Raw genomic sequence first — 20,650 nt, forward strand, 5'->3', positions numbered from 1 at the left:
CTTCCTTCAGGGCTTAGAAAGCAGCTTCCTCAGTTGTTGTCCATATAAGGTCTGGACTTTTACCGAAGGTTGCTGTATATAGGGGTTTTGCTAATTCAGCAAACCCTAATATCTACAGTCTGCAATATCCGATAGCCCCTAGAAATTCTCGAACTTGTCTTTTTGTGGAAGGGGTCAGGATATCAAGAATTGCCTGGGATTTCTACACTATAAAATGGGGGCAGAATGGGAGCTTGCTCTCTCTGGTTCCTGAGATTAACATTAGAACAGAGAGCAGACAGAAGAGCAGAAAGAGGCCATGTGGAGTCAGCCAGGAGAAGCAGCCAAGATGGTGGAGTGTTGAGTGAGAAGCCAGTTTGTGCAGAGTTTGTGCAGGGAGAAGGAAGGAGATGGGGGACAGAGGTGAATAAGTCTGGTGAGCTAGAAACCTTTGATTCTACGAAACTCCGGATTGAAACTATTCCAACATGGCTTTCCTTGGACTCTTATCTTTGCTGGTTCTGCAGAGTTTAGCTGTCGGGGACACTTTCCCTGATGAGAGCATTGCTGAGTTGTCAGTGAACATGTATAACCACCTTCGAGCTACTGGGGAAGATGAAAATATTCTTTTCTCTCCACTGAGTGTCACCTTTGCAATGGGAATGATGGAACTTGGGGCCCAAGGATCTACCCGGAAAGAAATCCGTCATTCAATGGGATATGACAGCCTAAAAAATGGTGAAGAATTTTGTTTCTTTAAGGATTTTTCTAACATGATTACTGCTGAGAAAAGCCAGTATGTGATGAAAATTGCCAATTCCCTCTTTGTGCAAAATGAATTTCATGTCAATGATGAGTTTTTGCAAATGATGAAAAAATATTTTAATGCAGAAGTTAATCATGTGGACTTCAGTCAAAGTATCGCTGTGGCCAAACACATCAATAAGTGGGTGGAGAATAACACAAAGAGTCTTTTGAAAGATTTGGTGTCCCCAAGAGATTTTGATACTGTCACTCATCTGGCCCTCATCAATGCTGTTTATTTCAAGGGGAACTGGAAGTCACAATTTAGACCCGAAAACACTAGAACCTTTTCCTTCACTAAAGATGATGAAAGTGAAGTCCAAATTCCAATGATGTACCAACAAGGAGAATTTTATTATGGAGAATTCAGTGATGGCTCCAATGAAGCAGGTGGTATCTACCAAGTCCTCGAAATACCATATGAGGGAGACGAGATAAGTATGATGCTGGTGTTGTCCAGACAGGAAGTCCCACTGGCCACGCTGGAGCCACTGATCAAAGCACAGCTGATTGAAGAGTGGGCCAACTCTGTGAAGAAGCAAAAAGTGGAAGTGTACCTGCCCAGGTTCACTGTGGAACAGGAAATTGATTTAAAAGGTGTTTTGAAGGCTCTTGGAATAACTGAAGTTTTCATCAAAAATGCAAATTTGACAGCCTTGTCCGATAACAAAGATATTTTCCTTTCTAAAGCAATTCACAAGTCCCTCATCGAGGTTAATGAAGAAGGCTCTGAGGCTGCGGCCACCTCAGGAATGATTGCAATTAGTAGGATGGCTGTGCTGTATCCTCAAGTTATTGTCGACCATCCATTTTTCTTTCTTATCAGGAATAGGAGGACAGGTACAATCCTATTCATGGGACGAGTCATGCATCCTGAAACAATGAACTCAAATGGACATGATTTTGAGGAGCTTTAAATTATTTCACTTGAATAATAAGAAAAATAGTAACTTAAGCACATTGTATCTGTGACTGGTATATAGTTAAGATTTATGTTTTACAACATATTTTAAGATAATATTTAAAATAACTCTAGATAAAAACAATGTATGTAAATTATAAGCCAGCTTGTCAAGGAACATTATCAGTATTATTGAGGTAATAGTCTTGGCATGCCATTGTATGTGTTGTGCTGGTATTTAAAATAAAAGGACATAGTGACCGTGAAAAAAAAAAAAAAAAAAAAAAAGAATTGCCTGAATTCTTCTAGATGATAAAGTCCTCTTACCTTCTCTGAGGTCATACCCGAGATACGTGGCTGTCCGAACCTTTACTTGGGCCTACTTGCTGGATACACAATACCCGAGCTGGTCGAGGGTGTGGAGCAAGTCTCTGGTAGCTTCTTTGCAGGTTTCCTCAGAGTCTGCTGCGAGGAGAAGGTCATCTATATATTGGAGTAGTGTATAACCTATGGATGTGATTCCCGAAAAGGTTGTAAATTCTTGCTTAATGCCTCATCAAATAATGTTGGAGAGTTTTTTATTTGTTTTTTTTTTTTTTTCTTTCTGAAGCTGGAAACGGGGAGAGACAGTCAGACAGACTCCCGCATGCGCCCGACCGGGATCCACCCAGCACGCCCACCAGGGGGCGACGCTCTGCCCCTCTGGGCCTTGCTCTGTTGTGACCAGAGCCACTCTAGCGCCTGGGGCAGAGGCCAAAGAGCCATCCCCAGCGCCTGGGCCATCTTTGCTCCAATGGAGCCTTGGCTGCGGGAGGGGAAGAGAGAGACAGAGAGGAAGGAGAGGGGGAGGGGTGGAGAAGCAGATGGGCGCTTCTCCTGTGTGCCCTGGCCGGGAATCGAACCCAGGACCTCTGCACGCCAGGCCGACGCTCTACCACTGAGCCAACCGGCCAGGGCTGTTGGGAGTTTTTAAACCCCTGAGGCAATCTTGTCCACATTAGCTGTCCAGAAAATCCCCCTTCTGGATCAATCTATTCAAAAGCAAAAATAGGCTGACTCCTTTCAGCTAAAGGGATGGAGAAAAAAGCATCTTTTAAGTTGAGGACCGTATAGTAAGTGCGGTCCGGAGGTAGAAGACTCAGAAGAGTGTAGGGTTCGGAACCATCGGATGAATTGTTTCAACCCGGAGATTGACTTCTCGGAGGTCCTGGACTGGTCTATAGTCCTCTGTCCCTGGCTTTTTGACAGGGAGTAATGGAGTATTCCAAGGAGAGTGACACAGCCTTAGAATGCCTGCTTTTAAGAGTCTATTTATATGCTTTGAAATCCCTTTTTTTAGCTTTCTGCGGGATTGGGTATTGCCGGACTCATATGGGTAGTGCGTGCTTGCTAGCTGAACATGGACAGGGGGCTGATGACTAGCTAGTCCAGGTGACTTTGTTTCTGCCCAAACGCCCAGTACTTCTGCGAATAATTCCTCTAAAAAGGTAGAGGGAACTGCTTGGGACAGTTCCTCTATTAACAAGTATTCCTCTGACAAGGGTACTGTTACTAATATGGACGGGGTTGAAGCTGGATCTAAAGTTAACGTAGTTGCCTCCCCATGGAAGGAGATGGTAGCATGTAGTTTGTGTAGGAGGTCTCTTCCAAGGAGAGGATAAGGACACTTTGGCATTACTAGGAACAAATGAGAGATAGTTCCCTTCCCAAGGTCAGTGATCCTTACCTTCGTCCATGGGTATGACTTAGCTTTTCCCGTTGCTCTAACAATGGTGGTCTTCTTTGAAGAGAGTGGTCCTGTAGCTTCTTGTAGTACCGAATAAGTGGCCCCCGTGTCCACAAGGAATTTGGTGGGCTTCCCATCAATGGACAGTGTTACCAGGGGTTCCTGGGGGCCTAACGGTATGGAACCCTGGCCCCTTCAGTCTTGATCCTCGAAGAGGACCTGTCTTTTCTTCTCCTTTAGCTTAGGACACTCATTTTTCCAATGCCCGGTCTCCTTGCAATAAGCACATTGATTCTTGTCTAGAGGCGGTCTACTATTCTACCCTTTCCTTTGTCGCTTTCCTTTAGCAGGTTTCTTTTGTTGGGCTACGATTAGTATTTTTGCCACCTTTTCTGCACCTCGTATCTCTGGATCCTCCCTGTTCATATAAACTTTCTGACTAACTTCTAAAAGCTTGCTTCTATTTTCTCCTTTAAATCCTTCTAACTTTTGTAACTTCTTTCTAATATCTGGGGCCGCTTGGGAGACAGAGGCTACGTTTATGAGCCTCCTGTTCTCTGGGGCATCCAGGTCTAATGGAGTGTATGTTCTATAGGCTTCTAAAAGCCTTTCAAGGAAAGCCGAAGGAGATTCATCCTTTCCCTGGATGATTTCGCTGACTTTACTAAAATTAGTTGGTTTCCTTGCTGCTGCCCGGAGACCCCTGAGCAGGAAATCATGATACTTGTGTAAAGCCTCCCGTCCCCTAGAAGTGTTGGAGTCCCAGTCAGGGGGGGTCGAAGGTAGAACTTCTTCTAATTCTTGCCTTTGACTAAGGTTATGTAGATCTCCATCCCCTAATGCTGCTTTAGCAGCCTCTTGGTAGATTCTTTCCCTTTCCTCAGAAGTGAAGAGAGTATAAAGAACCTGTTGACAATCATCCCAAGTAGGACAATGAGTATGGAAAATGGTTTCAAGAAGAAAAATTAGACTCTGGGGTTTCTCTGAAAACAGGGGGTTCTGATGTTTCCAATTATATAAATCACTAGTAGAGAAGGGGACATAAATTAATCTAGCTGGGCCCCTAGGATCCCCCCCTGCAGCTTCTCGGAGGGGAAGCAAAGGTGCCGGCTTTGGAGCTGGTGGCATACTAGGATGACTATAATTGGCCCCTGTACGGGTATGGGGTGGGCTTTCCCAAGAGGGGGCCAGTCCAGGTTGTGGGTTTGCTGCGGGGGGTAGCCCTGTGGCTTTAGGCGGGTCCTCAGCTTGCTCTGGATACGGAGGAGGAATGGGATCTAGTAAGGACTCAACGGCCCCTGGATCTTCTTGTATTACTGGATAAAGTCTGCGGGCAGGCTGTGGCTGTTGTCTCAAAGTTTCTTGTTTTGGGGAGGGAAGCCTCCCTTTGCCTTCGTTTGGGGTTGCCAATAGGACAGCTTTTCCTCCTGCCCGGACTTTATCTCCCTTAATATAGTTCTTAAAAAATTTCTTAACATAACCTGGTCTTCCCGTGGCTATGTCAATCCACACATCTATATATGGCATCTGGTCAGGGTGCAATAGACATTTGCCCTGACAGCAAAGAGTGTGGGTAAATTGAAAGTGCCCTCTGAGGGCCACCCTACACCAAAGGTTGGCCATTCTAGTTCACAAAGAGTCCGCAACGTGGTGGAATCAACAGGAGTCCTATAGTCTCGTGCCCTGCGAGAGAAATCAGAAAAGTTATCAAGTAAGCACTGAAGAGGCGTTAGGGCAGCAGATTACCCCTGACCCATGGCCCTTGACTCTCAAAGGAATCCTGTGAGGAAGCAACGGGCGAAGCAGACAAACCAACCAAATATGCGCACGAAACAAACAAAACTTCTAAACCAAAACCAAAGGGAGAAGGCAGCGTCCTGCGTTCCCCGACTGACCGGGTGGGGAGAAATCAGGTGGCGTCCCGCCTGCTCCACTACACCCTTTTCTAACCAGAGCTCTGTTTCCAAATATTCCAAGAGGAAGCTTCCTTACCAAACAGTCTCGAGACTCCAAATGTTTCAAATCAGCCAAATTCAGTTTCCAAATGGCAACTGCCGGAGGCTGGCCAGCTACCAACGTCTGCTGCAGCCCACTCCGTGAGGAGGGGTCTTACATGGCCAATCTCGCTGGGGCCTCCATGTGTTACATCCCAGGAGACAGACCATAGCAAACCCAAAGTGAATTTTATAAGTTTTATTGCAAACCTGCACGGGGACTGCAGGCAACCCACGCAAGGGAACACTGCAGCCCTGAGCCTCTAAAATGGCTCCTTTTTATAGGGTGGCTATCTAGGCTGAGCAAGCAAGCAATGTTTACAAGAGCAGGAGAGGTGCAATTAGCTGACCTTGTTCTTGGCTAAGTCTCTAAGGTAGGGAGGGCTTCCTTGCTGCTGGGTACATAGAGTTCAGTGAAAAATATTGCTACATTTCTAATGGTTGTTTATCTTTTTTTTCCTCCAGCCATGTATTGGATGTACTCAGTTTTCATGGCTGGTGGCCTGTACCACTTGTCCTAAGATATCACAATGTGTAGAGCCTTCCCTCTGGGGAATCATCCCCATAGCCACTTGTAGTCTCTGTCTCTTTTGCTAGCAGACAGAACAGCTCTTGTTCCTTGCAGGGTGCAAGAAGAATATGTCTAGGTCCAGCGCATCTCTGCATTGCTGCAGCAGCCCCAGGTCTGCTCATTTCAGTGACCTGGGCAACCACCTCAAGGAACCACAGTGGGAAATCCACTCAGTGGTTCTAACCACCTTCCAATCCTGGAGGGCTTTTTTCTGTTGGGCATTGACATATCCCGCTTTAATGCTTCCTTCAAATTTCCATAGTGGTTTCTATAGGATTTGGCTTCATATGGGCATCCCTTTATAAGCCAGAGTTCCATTGCCCTTCTACCTGACCATGTGGGCAGGCCATTTCTTACTGATTTACGCCACTGTTTTTCATGAGTCAGTAAAAACCCAAACATGGGGGCAAACAGTCTGCATTTTAGCCTGTTGAGTGGTATTCTACCTTCTTCCATTAGAATGGCGGCCTTACAGACAAGATGTTTTATGCTCACTTTGGAACAGCCGTTATAAACCAAGCAGCTCTTTGCTGGTCAATAGAAAGCAGCTCATAGGAGACTGTCCAGGTGGTGGTAGAAACTGGCAGCTCATCAAGTAATTCCAAAGTCAGTCCTAAGAGAAAAAGTGTGCCTGCTGAGGAATATGATAGCTCTTTGCATTCTCCCAGTAGCATGTTCCTGCACAAACAACTTCTATTTTATTATGGAACTCTTCTGGGCACATTAGAGAATTTCTCTGACATAACCCAAAATATTATTGGCATTTCATGTTTAGGGTTATTTTCTGTTTTAGGTATAGGAACAGTTTCAGTTAATGTAATAGCATGATAGTAATAGTGCCTCAAATGGAAATTCTTTGGTCCAAAGTCCCAGCTATCATCACTGAGAGGCACTCACAGACTTTTGCCTTAAGTTCCAGTGTACACGCAGCACAAGGCCACTGCATATAGAATTTGTCCCTGCTGACACTCCTTCCATTTTATACTGTTTGAAATTAACAAGCTGTGCGGGCTCAGGCTGCTCTTCTATACCATGGGTTGCCTGTGGACACCCAGGAATCAAGGTTCCTTATTCCCCACCCTTTTTATCCTTCCTCTTCCCAAATCACATATTTCAATGAGTCAGCGCTGATCTAGTAAATTTCACTTCTCCTGATACCAACTTCAATGACATTTGACACCAATCATCTGGAGTTAGACCAAACTTGACAGGTTGAGGGCATGGCCTTCCACAAGACTGCCTTCACGTCAGGTACCAGCTGCAAGCTTGGGTGTCCCCAGGCCATCCACACTTCTGACCAGCTGGTACAAATTTGGAGGTTCTCATTACTCCTTCAGGATCAATAATTCACTAGAAAACTCATAGAACTCAAGAATGTCTCTATACTTACAATATAATTTTATTATAATAAGTAAAAAAATTATCTGCAGATATAAATCTGAAGAAACCATAGGCAGAGACTCATAAACTATTAGGGACCACCATGAAGAACAAAAACACTCCTGTCACTTGAGAAATTTCAAGGATTTAAAGACTATCACCCAGGAACTGCGGGAAATAACTGGCTAAATTCTTTATTATATAAAGATGGATATACAACATTTTGTTCATTCATCTGTTGTTGAATATTTGGGTTGACTCTACATTTTGGCTATTATGAATAATGTTGCTATAGCCTTGTATACAAGTTTTGGTGTGGACATATGTTTTCATACCTAGGAGTGGGATTTCTAAGTCATATGGTAACCTGTGTTTAACTTTTTCTTTTACAAAGAAATTGTTTATTGGAAGGAAACCAGGGAAATAATACAAATTAGATCAAGATGTGAGAAGTGAGTATATTAATGAAATAATTTGTATTTTCATCTCAGGATACCCCAAAAGCAGCATATGTAACTAGCTTCTCTTCTTTAAACATTGTTAATTTTTATGATTTATTAAAAAATGAAAAATATTTTTAGGCCCTGGCCAGCTTGCTCAGTGGATAGAGCATCGGCCCAGCATATGGACATCCTAGGATTCTCAGTCACAGCACACAAAGAAGCAACCATCTACTTTTCTCCACTTCCTTCTCCCTCTTCCCCTCCCACAGCCAGTAGCTTGGTTGGTTCAAGCATGGGCGGGGCGCTGAGGATAACTTGGTCAGAGTGAATCATCGTCATTTGTTAAAAATAGCTGGGTTGCAAGCAACCACTACAGATGGGGTTGTCTGGTGGATACGAGGTGGGGTACTTGTGGGAGTCTGTCTCACTATTTCCTTTCCTGTCACTTGAAAAAATATATTGTTAAAACAACAGTTATTCAGTATGCAGAATTCAGTCTTGAGTTATTACTTTTTGCTTAATGTGATTTCCCAGTCGGGGCGCATGCTGGAGTCTGTCTCACTATCTTCCCTCCTCTCACTTAAAAAAAATTAACAATAAAAATAAATAAATAAAGCATATAGTTAATATTTGTGTATTTTAAGTCCTGGCTGGTTGGCTCTGTGGTAGAGTGCTGACCTGGCATGTGGAAGTCCTGGGTTTGATTCCCAGTCAGGGCACAAAGAAGAGGCAACCATCTGCTTCTCACCCCCTTCTCTCTTTTTCTCTTCCCCTCCCTCAATCATGACTTGATTGTTTCAATCGCGTTGGCCTGGGCACTGAAGATGGCTCTGTGGAGCCTCCACCTCAGGAGCTAAAAATAGCCCAGTTGCGAGCAGCGGCTCCAGATGAGCAGATCATTGCCCCAAACGGAGGTCACCAGGTGGACCCCGGTCAGGGCAAATGCAGGAATTTGTCTCTCTATCATCCCTCTTCTCAGTTAAAAATTTAAATAAATATATTTGTTCATTCTAATCCTGATATCATCTTAGCAGGATCAATAAAAAAAATTAATTGTGTCCTGGCTGGATAGTTCAGTTGGTTAGAGCACAGAGGTTGCTGGTTCGATCTTGGGTCAGGGCACATGCAGGAACAGATAAAATGTTGATATAAAGTTGTGTTTCTCAAAGTGTGTTCCTTGGGCCAGTAACATCAAGCAGCTCCTGGGAATTGGAATGAAAAGAAAATTCTCAGGCTTTTCACACCTACTGAATCAGAAACTCTGGTGTGTGTGTTTTTAAAAGACTTACAGGTGATTCTGATGGGGGTCTAGACATTGTGAAACACCTTTGATGAGATTGAGTTTATAACAACCATTAGAACAGTGCCTGGCATACAGTAAACAGTATGTTAACGAACATTTAGAAAACGAGTCAATAAGATAACGCCAAGATATAAAGTTTTAGGCAAAAAAAAAGCACATCTGTGCTGTTCCTTTAACAAAGAAATCCTGCTTGATTCCTAGTTGAAAGGACTGCCAAACACCTTGTAGTCCATTCCTTGCCTTTCTTTTTTACTATTTATACTCCCCCTGTATACATTCTTCTTTTTTTGCCCATAATCAAAATTTTATTGAAAAACTGACACCAAAATAGGAGATCATTGTTATATACTTACAAAATTAAATGTAATTACATTATCTTGGTAGATTAACTGGAATTACTGAACCGATAAGGCTTTCTGTGATATAACACAAATTCAGGAAGTTGTGTGGATCAAATGAACACCCTTCCGTGAGCCTCGCCTTTCCTCCTGTCAGCTGTCACAACTCTGTTGAACAACCTACACAAAGAACCACAGTCTGAGCATGACTGAAAACCATGGTGCTCTTGTAGCAACCTGGGTGTTTTACATCCATAAAATAAGAATTTGGACTTTGAACTAGCCATTTCTTTTTATGTCTTTTTTTTCCTCTTCCAAGGATGAATGCAGTAAATCTCAAGCCAAAGGCATGTTGATCGTTTCGCAAGCCCAGTGCGTCAAGACTTCTGAGGCAACACCCTTGGCGAGCAGCATGAGATCAGTCTCTGTATACGTTCTTCAACTTTCCCCATCTTCAGTATCGAAACTGCTTTCTCACACCTTCAAGACTTGGCCCATTCTGTTCCCTCTGCATGGAAACCTCAACCATCCCATGTTCTTTAAACAACCCCTTTTCTCTCACTTCCTACACTTTCAATATCTTGAATTCCTACACATCCTTCAAAACCCCAGTTCCAGTGTCACCTCCTCTGTGATGACCTCATCCCTGTCCAGTCATAGCCAGGCATGCACTAGGACTCCACTCCCCCCTACATATCCCACTTACAGTACTTATCATGATGCTGTTTTATTGTTTACATTTCATTTCCTCCCACTGAATTGTTTCTTTTATAATTGAGGGGAAATCCATAATACATGCAATTAACTACAGTGGTGTATAGTAGTGTATTCACAATGTTGTGCAACCATCTTTTCTCTAGTTTCAAAAGTTTCTCATCACCCTTCAAAACTGCATCACACCCATTAAGTAATCACTTTTCATTTCCCCTTTTCCCTTTCCCAGGTATCATCTTTCTGTGTCTATTGAAAGAGACTGTACAATATGTGACTTTTCACATCTGGCTTCTTTCACTTAGCATTAGTTTTTAAAGTTAATCCAAATTGTGGCATAAATCATTATGTGCCCCTTTTAGGCTGGTTAATATTCCATTGTGTGTATATACCACAGTGCTTATCCATCATCTGTTAATAGACATTTGGTTGCACCTTCCAGTTATTACGAATAATGCTGCTACAAACATTTGTGTGCAAGTTTCTATGTGGACATGTTTTTATTTCTCTATGTAAACATATGTCTTTCATTTCACATCAAGGAATGGAATTGATGGGTCATATGGTAATTATGTTTAACTTTTAATGAACCATCCAACTGTTTTCACAGTGGCTGTACCATTTTGCATTCCTACAAGCCATGTATAGGGATTCCTATTTCTCCACATCCTTGCCAACAGTTATTTTTCTTTCTATTAGAGTCATACTGTAGGTGTAAAATGATACCTCCTTGCGTTTCCTTACTGACCAATGATTTTGAGCATCTTTCACATCCTTGTTGGCCATTTGTATAGCTTCTTTGTAGCAATATCTATTCAAGTTTTTTGCCCGGTTTTTATTTGTTGTTTGTCTTATAGCACTTCACAAATGAGTAATGATGTTGAGCATCCTTTCATGTGCATTGTTGAGCATTTGTATATCTTCTTTGGAAAAATGGCCATTGAAGACTTTTCCCGCCTGACCAGGTGGTGGCGCAATGGATAGAGCGTGGGACTGGGATGCGGAAGACCCAGGTTCGAGACCCCAACATCGCCAGCTTGAGCGCGGGCTCATCTGGCTTGAGAAAAAAAAAAAAAAAAAAAGCTCACCAGCTTGGACCCAAGGTCGCTGGCTTGAGCAAGGGGTTACTCAGTCTGCTGAAGGCCCACAGTCAAGGCACATATGAGAAAGCAATCAATGAACTAAGGTGTTGCAACGAAAAACTGATGATTGATGCTTCTCATCTCTCTCCGTTCCTGTCTGCCTCTGTAAAAAAAAAAAAAAGACTTTCCCCCAGTTTTTACTTGGGTTGTTTGTCTTTTTGTTGCTGAGTTGTTGGAACTCTATGTATTATGGATACTAGACCATGATCAGACGCATAATTTTCAAATATTGTCTACTATTTTGTAGTTGTCTTTTAATCATTTTGATCTGCCTTTTGATAAACAAGTTTTTAATTTTGATAAAATCCAGTTTATCTTTTTTTTTTTTTTTTTTTTTGTATTTTTCTGAAGCTGGAAACGGGGAGAGACAGACAGACTCCCGCATGCGCCCGACCGGGATTCACCCGGCACGCCCACCAGGGGGCGACGCTCTGCCCACCAGGGGGTGATGCTCTGCCCCTCCGGGCCTTGCTCTGTTGTGACCAGAGCCACTCTAGCGCCTGGGGCAGAGGCCAAGGAGCCATCCCCAGCGCCCAGGCCATCTTTGCTCCAATGGAGCCTTGGCTGCGGGAGGGGAAGAGAGAGACAGAGAGGAAGGAGGGGGGGTTGGAGAAGCAAATGGGCGCTTCTCCTATGTGCCCTGGCCGGAAATCGAACCCGGGTCCCCCGCACGCCAGGCCGACGCTCTACCACTGAGCCAACCGGCCAGGGCCTATCTTTTTTTGGGGGGGGGTTTATTTTATTTTTTTACAGAGACAGTGAGTCAGAGAGGGATAGACAGGGACTGACAGACAGGAACAGAGAGAGATGAGAAGCATTAATTATTAGTTTTTCATTGTGCGTTGCAACACCTTAGTTGTTCGTTGATTGCTTTCTCATATGTGCCTTGACCACGGGCCTTCAGTAGACTGAGTAACCCCTTGCTGGAGCCAGCGACTTTGGGTTCACGCTGGTGGGCTTTTTGCTCAAACCAGATGAGCCCGCACTCAAGCTGGTGACCTTGGGGGTCTCGAACCTGGGTCTTCCACATCCCAGTCCGACTCTCTATCCACTGCGCCACCGCCTGGTCAGGCTCATTTTTTTTAATTAATTTTTTTTCTGAAGTGAGAGCGGGGAGGCAGAGAGACAAGAATACCGCATGCGCCCAGCCGGGATCCACCCGACAGGCCCACCAGGGGGCGATGCTCGGACTGTCTCCTGCGTTGCTCCGCTGCAATTGGAGCCATTCTAGCACCTGGAGCGAAGGCCATGGAGCCATCCTCAGCACGTGGGTGAATGGGGCCTTGGGTGTGGGAAAGGAAGAGAGAGACAGAGAGGAAGGAGGGGGGAGGGGTGGAGAAGCAAATGGGCGCTTCTCCTGTGTGCCCTGGCTGGGAATCGAACCCGGGACTTCTGCACGCCAGGCCGATGCTCTACCACTGAGCCAACCGGCCAGGGCCAAGATCAGTTTTTCCGTATTAAATGTTCTTGACATCCTTGTCAAAATCAGCTGTCCATAGAAACAAGGGTTTATTTTTGGACTCCATTTCTCTTCTACTGGTCTTTCAGTTTGTTTTTATGCCAGTACAGTGTTGTGTGTTTTTTTTGTTTGTTTGTTTTTTAATTTTTTATTTATTCATTTTAGAGAAGAGAGGGAGAGACAGAGAGAGAGAGAGAGAGAGAGAGAGAAGAGACAGAGAGAGAGAGAGAGAGAAGGGGGGGAGGAGCTGGAAGCATCAACTCCCATATGTGCCTTGACCAGGCAAGCCCAGGGTTTCGAACTGGCGACCTCAGCATTTCCAGGTCGACGCTTTATCCACTGCACCACCACAGATCAGGCTTGTTGTTGTTTTTTGAGGGTACATTTATTAAAGCTGGGGACAGTGAAACAAAGAAGGTCATATAATAGAAGATGCAACAAGAGTGAGCATAGATGGAGTTGCTGTCGGCTCACTGGAAAAGTCAAAGAAAAGGGAACCTTAGGGACAGGCTTAGGGGGCTATCCTGGGGTGGGTTTCCACTGCCCATTGTGCCCCTGTTTGCAAGTCTTGTGGGGACCTTAGAGTTTGAAGAAAAAAATTCACTCAGAAGGGAGATTTGACCCAGTCCTCCCATAGTCCTCTTCACACTCAGCAATGACCTGTGAGGTAGGGGGCCCGGGGATGTTTTTAAACCTAGGGTTTGGAGTCTGGACTAAGCTCCATCCATGTCACTCACAACCTTCTGTTAAAGAGAGAGAGAGAGAGAGAGAGAGAGAGAGAGAGAGAGAGATTCAAGACGCCAACACTGTCTTGGTTACTGTTGCCTTACAATAAGTTTTGAAATCAGGCAGTGTGAATCCTCCAACTTTGTTCTTTTTCTTTTTTAAAATTTATTTATTTATTTATTTATTTTACAGAGACAGAGAGAGGGACAGATAGGGACAGACAGGAATGGAGAGAGATGAGAAGCATCAATCATTAGTTTCTCATTGCAACACCTTAGTTGTTCATTGATTACTTTCTCATATGTGCCTTGACCATGGGGCTTCAGCAGACCGAGTAACCCCTTGCTCTAGCCAGCGATCTTGGGTCCAAGCTAGTGAGCTTCGCTCAAACCAGATGAGCCCGCGCTCAAGCTGGTGACCTCGGGGTCTCGAACCTGGGTCCTCCGCATCCCATTTCAATGCTCTATCCACTGCGCCACCGCCTGGTCAGGCTTTGTTCTTTTTTTATAAGATTGTTTGATCTATTCAGCATCTGTTGAAATCCATATGAATTTTAGAATCACTGTATGATTCTGACTTACAAATTTACACAAAAAGTCAGCTTACATTCTTTTTTAAAATATTATTTTAGTGCCCTGGCCAGCTAGCTCAGTGGTAGAGTGTCGGCCCGACGGGAGTCTGACTGTTTGCCTCTCCCCCACTTCTCACTTCAGAAAACTACAAAATAACCTGACCAGGCAGTGGCGCAATGGATAAAGCGTCAGACTGGGGTGTGGAGGACCCAGGTTTGAGACCCTGAGATCTCCAGCTTGAGTGTGGGCTCATCTAGTTTGAACAAAGCTCACCAGCTCCAGCAAGGGATCACTCGGTCTGCTGTAGGTAGCTCCCCGGTCAAGGCACATATGAGAAAACAATCAATGAACAATTAAGGAGCCGCAACAAAGAATTGATGTTTTTCATCTCTCTCCCTTCCTGTCTGTCTGTCCTTATCTGTATCTCTCTCTGACTCTCTCTGTCTCTGTCACACACACAAAAAAGAAAACTACAAAAAATTATTTTAGTGGGAGGAGAAGAGGCAGAGAGACAGACTCCCACATGCATCCCGACTGGGTCCACCTGGCAAGTCCATTAGGGGGTGATTCTCTGCCCATCTGGGGCATTGCTCCTTTGCAACCAAAGCCATTCTAGCACCTGAGGTGGAGGCCATGGAGCCATCCTCAGCGCCCAGGCCAACTTTGCTCCCATGGAGCCTTGGCTGCGGGAGGGGAAGAGAGAGAGAAAGAGAAAGGAGAGGGGGAAGGGTGGAGCCATCCTCAGTGTCTGAGGCCTCCTTGCTCTAATTGAGCTGTGGCTGCAAGAAGGGAGGAGAAAAGAGAGAGAGAGAGAGAGATGGGAAGAAAGAGAGAGAGAGAGAGAAGCAAGAGGGAAAGGGGTGGAAAAGCAGATGGGTGCTTCTGTGTACCCTGACTGGGAATCCAACCCAGGACACATACATGCTTGGCCGACGCTGTACCACAGAGCTAACCAGCCAGGGCTTCAGCTTACATTCATTTTTTTTTTTTTTTTTTTGGCAGAGACAGAGAGAGAGAGAGAGAGTCAGAGAGAGAAACAGATAGGGACAGACAGACAGGAATGGAGAGAGATGAGAACCATCAATTCTTCATTGAAACAACTTTGTTGTTCATTGATTGCTTTCTCATTTGTGCCTTGACTGAGGGGGGGGGGCCACAGCAGAGTGAGTGACCCCTTGCTCAAGCCAGCGACCTTGGGCTCAAGCTAGTGACCTTGGGCTTCAAGCCAGCGACCTCAGAGTTTCAAACCTGGGTCCTCCGCGTCCTAGTCCGACTCTCTATCCACTGTGCCACCTCCTGGTCAAGCTCAGCTTACATTCTTATATAAAAATTTTATTGAATCTGTAGATCAATTAGGAGAGAATTGACATCATAACAATATTAAGCTCCATAGAATGTTATTCCATTTACTTAGAACAATATTAAGCTCCATAGAATGTTATTCCATTTACTTAGAACCTCTTTAATTCTTTCAATAATATTTTGTAGATTTAGAAGTATAAGTTTACTCTTCTTTTGTTATGTTTACTTCTAAGTATTTTGTTCTTTTTGATGCTAATGTGAATGGGATTTTAAATTTAATTTATTTCAATTAAAAATGTTTTAATTTGGCCCTGGCTGGTTGGCTCAGCGGTAGAGCGTCGGCCTGGCGTGCGGGGGACCCGGGTTCGATTCCCGGCCAGGGCACATAGGAGAGGCGCCCATTTGCTTCTCCACCCCCACCCCCTCCTTCCTCTCTGTCTCTCTCTTCCCCTCCCGCAGCCAAGGCTCCATTGGAGCAAAGATGGCCCGGGCGCTGGGGATGGCTCCTTGGCCTCTGCCCCAGGTGCTAGAGTGGCTCTGGTCGCGGCAGAGCGACGCCCTAGAGGGGCAGAGCATCGCCCCCTGGTGGGCAGAGCGTCGCCCCTGGTGGGCGTGCCGAGTGGATCCCGGTCGGGCTCATGCGGGAGTCTGTCTGACTGTCTCTCCCCATTTCCAGCTTCAGAAAAATACAAAAAAAAAAAAAGTTTTAATTTATTGATTTGAGAGAGAAACATCAATTTGTAGTTCTACTTATTTATGCATTCATTGGTAGATTCTTGTATGTGCCCTGACCAAGTTTTGAACCCGCAAGGTTAGTTAATTGGGACAACACTCTAACTAACTGAGTTACCTGGCCAGGGCTTTTTTTTTTTTTTGATGTTCAGTGCAAGTATATACATATAACCAGACTTGCATTCTTGGGATAAATCCCAGTGGGTACTGGTGCATGATTTTTCTTATACATTGCTGGAGTCAATTTCTAGTATTTTGTAGAGGGTTCCTGCACCTACACTCATTAGATATATTGGATTGAAATTTTATTTTCTTGTGATGTCAGAGAGAGAAATAGATAGGGACAGACAGACAGGAATGGAGAGAGATGGGAAGCATCAATCATTAGTTTTTTGTTGCGACACCTTAGTTGTTCATTGATTGCTTTCTTACATGTGCCTTGACTTAGGGACTACAGCAGACCGATAACCCCTTGCTCAAGCCAGCGACCTTGGATCCAAGCTGATGAGCTTTGCTCAAACCAGATGAGCCCGCGCTCAAGCTGGCGATGTTGGGGTCTCGAACCTGAGTCCTCTGCATCCCAGTTCGACGCTCTATCCACTGCGCCACTGCCTGGTCTGGCTCTTGTGATGTCTTTATTGAGCACACTTTCTTATACATAATCACAATATCATACCTATCACACACTATGCCATACTAAAAAAAAAAAACTAGGAAATTTTTTAAAAAATCTTCCACTATCCAAGTCATTGTTAAATTTCTTCCACTCTTGGACATTCTAAGTGGCTCATAAAGAGCCTCCAATAATCTGGAGAATGAGGGGGCTCTGAGCATTGGAAGGAGTGGCAGGGGGTTTGTGTTGGAGAAAAGAAGACTTCATGAGAGAGAGTAAAAACTCTTGACTCAGGGCACAAGGATTTCTGAGGGCTGGTTGTTCCAGATGACAGATAGGAACAAAAGAAGAAGCTATGAAAGACTGATTTTGGTTCAGAAAAGGAAGTCTTATGACCTCCAATCTTCCCCTTGCAGTGTGAAACTTGTCACACCACCCCGGATATCCGACCTCATTGTGCCATGTGGAAGCGCTTCCCTTGCTTCTCTTAGTCCACCTGCCACTTCTTGTCTCACTTCCTTCCTTGTCTGGGGCACATTTTCCAGCCTTTCCCTTACCAGTACAACTTGCTCAATATTTGGACTTCACTTGGGCTGCCCTGTGCACCCACCCCCAATTTTTGAATGAATGAATCCTCCCCCCAGGTTGTTTTGTACTATCAGATCAAAAAATACTACATGCCTTACAACTGGAACCATGATACATATGTTATGGTCTCTAACTTCAGCTAGGTAATTCTTTTTATTTGTCTTTAGTGTGCAGTACATCAGTGTTTTCTCATTTAGCTCCTGGCAGCAATAAAGCCCTCAGCCCACTCCTCTCATTCATTCAATAAATTATTTAGCTAATATTTATGAAGCACCTGGTGTGCCAGGCACTGTTTTAGAGACTGAAGATTCAGAACTGAACAAGATTGACACAATTTTTGTTCTCATGGAACTTTCAACACAGTTCTAAACAAACAAAAACAGATATAAATAAATAAGATAGAATCCATTTGAGATCAATGCTGTGAAGAAAATAATATAGGGTATTGTGATCAGAATGATAAGGTAGGAGGGGCTCCTTTATATAAGGTGATATTTGAGTTGAATCCTGAACAATGAGAAGATGCCTGCCATTCAAATATCTGTATTTAGAGATTCAATTTCATAGAAGTTCCACAGACACCTGCTACCACAATTACTCATCAACATCTATGACCAGATATCCTGTCTTTCCGCCTGGACTCTAAATTGATTGCTTCTATCCTTGCACTAAGATCAACCCCTCCACTTGTGAATTAGTTACCAGTCTCTTCTATCTAGTCAAAGACAGTCTTCCAGCATGACTCTTCTCTCTCCTGAATCATCAAGTTTTCCTTCTCTATTGGATTATTCCCATCTGCACACACCCATGCTATTTCTCTCATTCTAAAAACCAATGAACATAATGTACTCAATAGTAAAAGTTGAAAACTTTCCCTGTATGGTCAGAGGGGAGAGATGGCTCCTAAGCTTATTAAGAGTAAGAGCTAAAGTCCTTTCTATGCTTTATATTTATGGTGCTTCTCAAACTCTCTGTGGCATGGGACCAAGTTTCATTTTTTTTAAAGACTTTATTCATTTTAGACAGGAGAGGGAGAGAGAGAGAGAGAGAGAGAGAGAGAGAGAGAATGAGAGAGAGAGAGAAGGGAAGAGCAGGAAGCACCAACTCCCATATGTGCCTTGACCAGGCAAGCCCAGGGTTTTGAACCTGCGACCTCAGCATTCCAGGTTGACACTTTATCCACTGCACCACCACAGGTCAGGCCCCAAGTTTCATTTTTAAAGTTCCAATCCATTGCAGATGATACTTTTGTAAAATACAATATAAATATTGCTGCCATATAAAATTTTATAAAGTTTTAACATACTTATTCTTTTCTTTGTGACAGAGACAGAGAGAGAGAGAGAGAGACAGAGAGAGGGACAGATAGGGATAGACAGACAGGGAGAGAGATGAGAAGCATCATTTCTTTGTTGCGGTTTCTTAGTTGTTCTTTGATTGCTTTCTCATATGTGCCTTGACTGGGGGCCACAGCAGATTGGGTGACTCCTTGCTCAAGCCAGTGACCTTAGGCTTCAGGCCAGTGACTTTTGGACTCAGGCCAGCAACCATGAGGTCATGTCTATGATCCCACACTCAAGCCAGCGACCCCGTGCTCAAGCTGGCGAGCCTGTGCTAAGCCGGATGAACCATGCTCAAGCTGACAACCTTGGGGTTTCGAACCTGGGTCCTCTGTGTCCCAGTCTGAATTTCTATCCTCTGTGTCACCGCTTGGTCAGGCTTAATATACTTATTCTTGACCTTTTTACTTAAGTTTTTGTTTTAGGATTTAAAAAATGTACTTATTTTAGAAAGGATAGAAAGAGAGAGAGAGAGAAAGAGAGAGAGAGAAGTGGGGAAGGAGCGGGAGGCATCAACTCCCATATGTTCATTGACCAGGCAAGCCCAGGGTTTCGAACTACCTCAGTGTTTCACTGCGCTACCACAGGTCAGGCCCATGATTATTTTTTTAAGGTTTTATTTATTGATATTTTAGAGATGAGAGAGAGAGAGAGAGAGAGAGAAAGAGAGAGAGAGAGAGAGAGAGAGAGAGAGAGAAGTGGGGAGGACCGAGAAACATAAGCTCATAGTTGCTTCTCTTATGTGTCTTGACCAGGCAAGCCTGGGGATTTGAACCTGTGGCCTCAGCATTCCAGGTTGACGCTTTATCCACTGCACCATGACAGGTCAGGTTCCTATGATTCTTTAAGTCTGTGGTTTGCTGACCTACGGAAGGCTCCTATCAATGTTAATTTTCATTCTCCATTCCTATCTCTGTGGTCTGGACACTGGAGGGAGGCAGGCTGGAGGATTGTGTTTACATGCCTCCTCCCACCCTGTGAATCAGGTATTTAGCTCTCTGATGGGTGTGACTCCCTCCTGGATTTAATGAAGAAGGAATTCTTGTGGCTGATGTCCTGGGTTTCTGAGATAATGTGGATTGGGGGGGGCACATCCTATTAATTGCCTTGTGATTGGTCTAAGAAGCTGTGAAGGTCTAAGACAGAGGTCTCCAAACTTTTTACACAGGGGGCCAGTTCACTGTCCCTCAGACCGTTGGAGGGCCGTACTATAAAAAAAACTATGAACAAATCCTTATGCATACTGCACATATCTTATTTTAAAGTAAAAAAAAAAAAAAAACGGGAACAAATACAATATTTAAAATAAAGAACAAGTAAATTTAAATCAACAAACTGACCAGTATTCCCATGGGAACTATGCTCCTCTCTCTGACCACCAATGAAAGAGGTGCCCCTTCCAGAAGTGCGGGGGCCGCATGAGACCCGCGGGCAGTAGTTTGTGGACCCCTGGTCTAAGATGTTATCTGATTAATAAATCAAAGAGCCAGCCTGCAACAGTTATTTAGTACACCCGTATACTCACATAATCACAAGATCTCTGCTTCAGAAACAGTTTGACGACAGCATCTTGCATCACTTCCCCATGCCCAAATTCCCTATCAGATTACATAATGGAAACCAGTATGCCAGTGAGTACAGAGGAGCTTTACACAGCAGGAGAAGAATCTTAAAATTATGCCTGACTAGTGGTAGCACAGTGGGTAAAGCATCCTCTTGGGATATTTTAAATCCTGAGGTTGCCAGCTTGAGCACTGGCTCATCCAGTTTTAGCACTTGAGCCCAAACGTGCTGGCTTGAGCTCATGGTCAAGGCATGTATAAGAAGCAATCAATGAACAACTAAAGTGATGCAACTATGAGTAGATGCTTCTCATCTCTCTCTGTCTCTTTCTGTCTGTCTCTCTCCCTCAAAAAATAGAAAGAAAGAAAAAAAAAGAAAGAAAGAGAAAGGAAGAAAGAGAGAAGGAAAGAAAAAGAAAGAAAGGAATAAGAGGAAGAAAGTGAAGAAAGAAAAGAATCTTGGC

At 44.1% G+C, this 20,650-nt stretch overlaps 1 protein-coding gene and 1 pseudogene across 1 annotated transcript; one reads left to right on the top strand and one right to left on the bottom strand.

The window, feature by feature from the left end:
* The first annotated feature begins 451 nt into the window (after positions 1-451).
* On the top strand, positions 452-1,953 carry LOC136335966 (neuroserpin). The gene has a single exon (XM_066277228.1). The coding sequence runs from the start codon at positions 468-470 to the stop codon at positions 1,698-1,700; it is 1,233 nt and encodes a 410-aa protein (XP_066133325.1). The 5' UTR covers positions 452-467; the 3' UTR covers positions 1,701-1,953.
* Positions 1,954-9,473: 7,520 nt separating this feature from the next.
* Positions 9,474-9,790, bottom strand: LOC136335592 (small ribosomal subunit protein eS27-like pseudogene; annotated as a pseudogene).
* Between the last annotated feature and the right edge of the window lie 10,860 nt (positions 9,791-20,650).

Source organism: Saccopteryx bilineata, chromosome 4, assembly GCF_036850765.1.
Source record: "Saccopteryx bilineata isolate mSacBil1 chromosome 4, mSacBil1_pri_phased_curated, whole genome shotgun sequence".
In the NCBI taxonomy this organism is placed as follows: Eukaryota; Metazoa; Chordata; class Mammalia; order Chiroptera; family Emballonuridae; genus Saccopteryx; species Saccopteryx bilineata.

Coding starts and splice junctions, on each gene's coding strand:
- LOC136335966 (XM_066277228.1), top strand. CDS start 468: ATGGCTTTCCTTGGACTCTTATCTTTGCTGGTTCTGCAGAGTTTAGCT.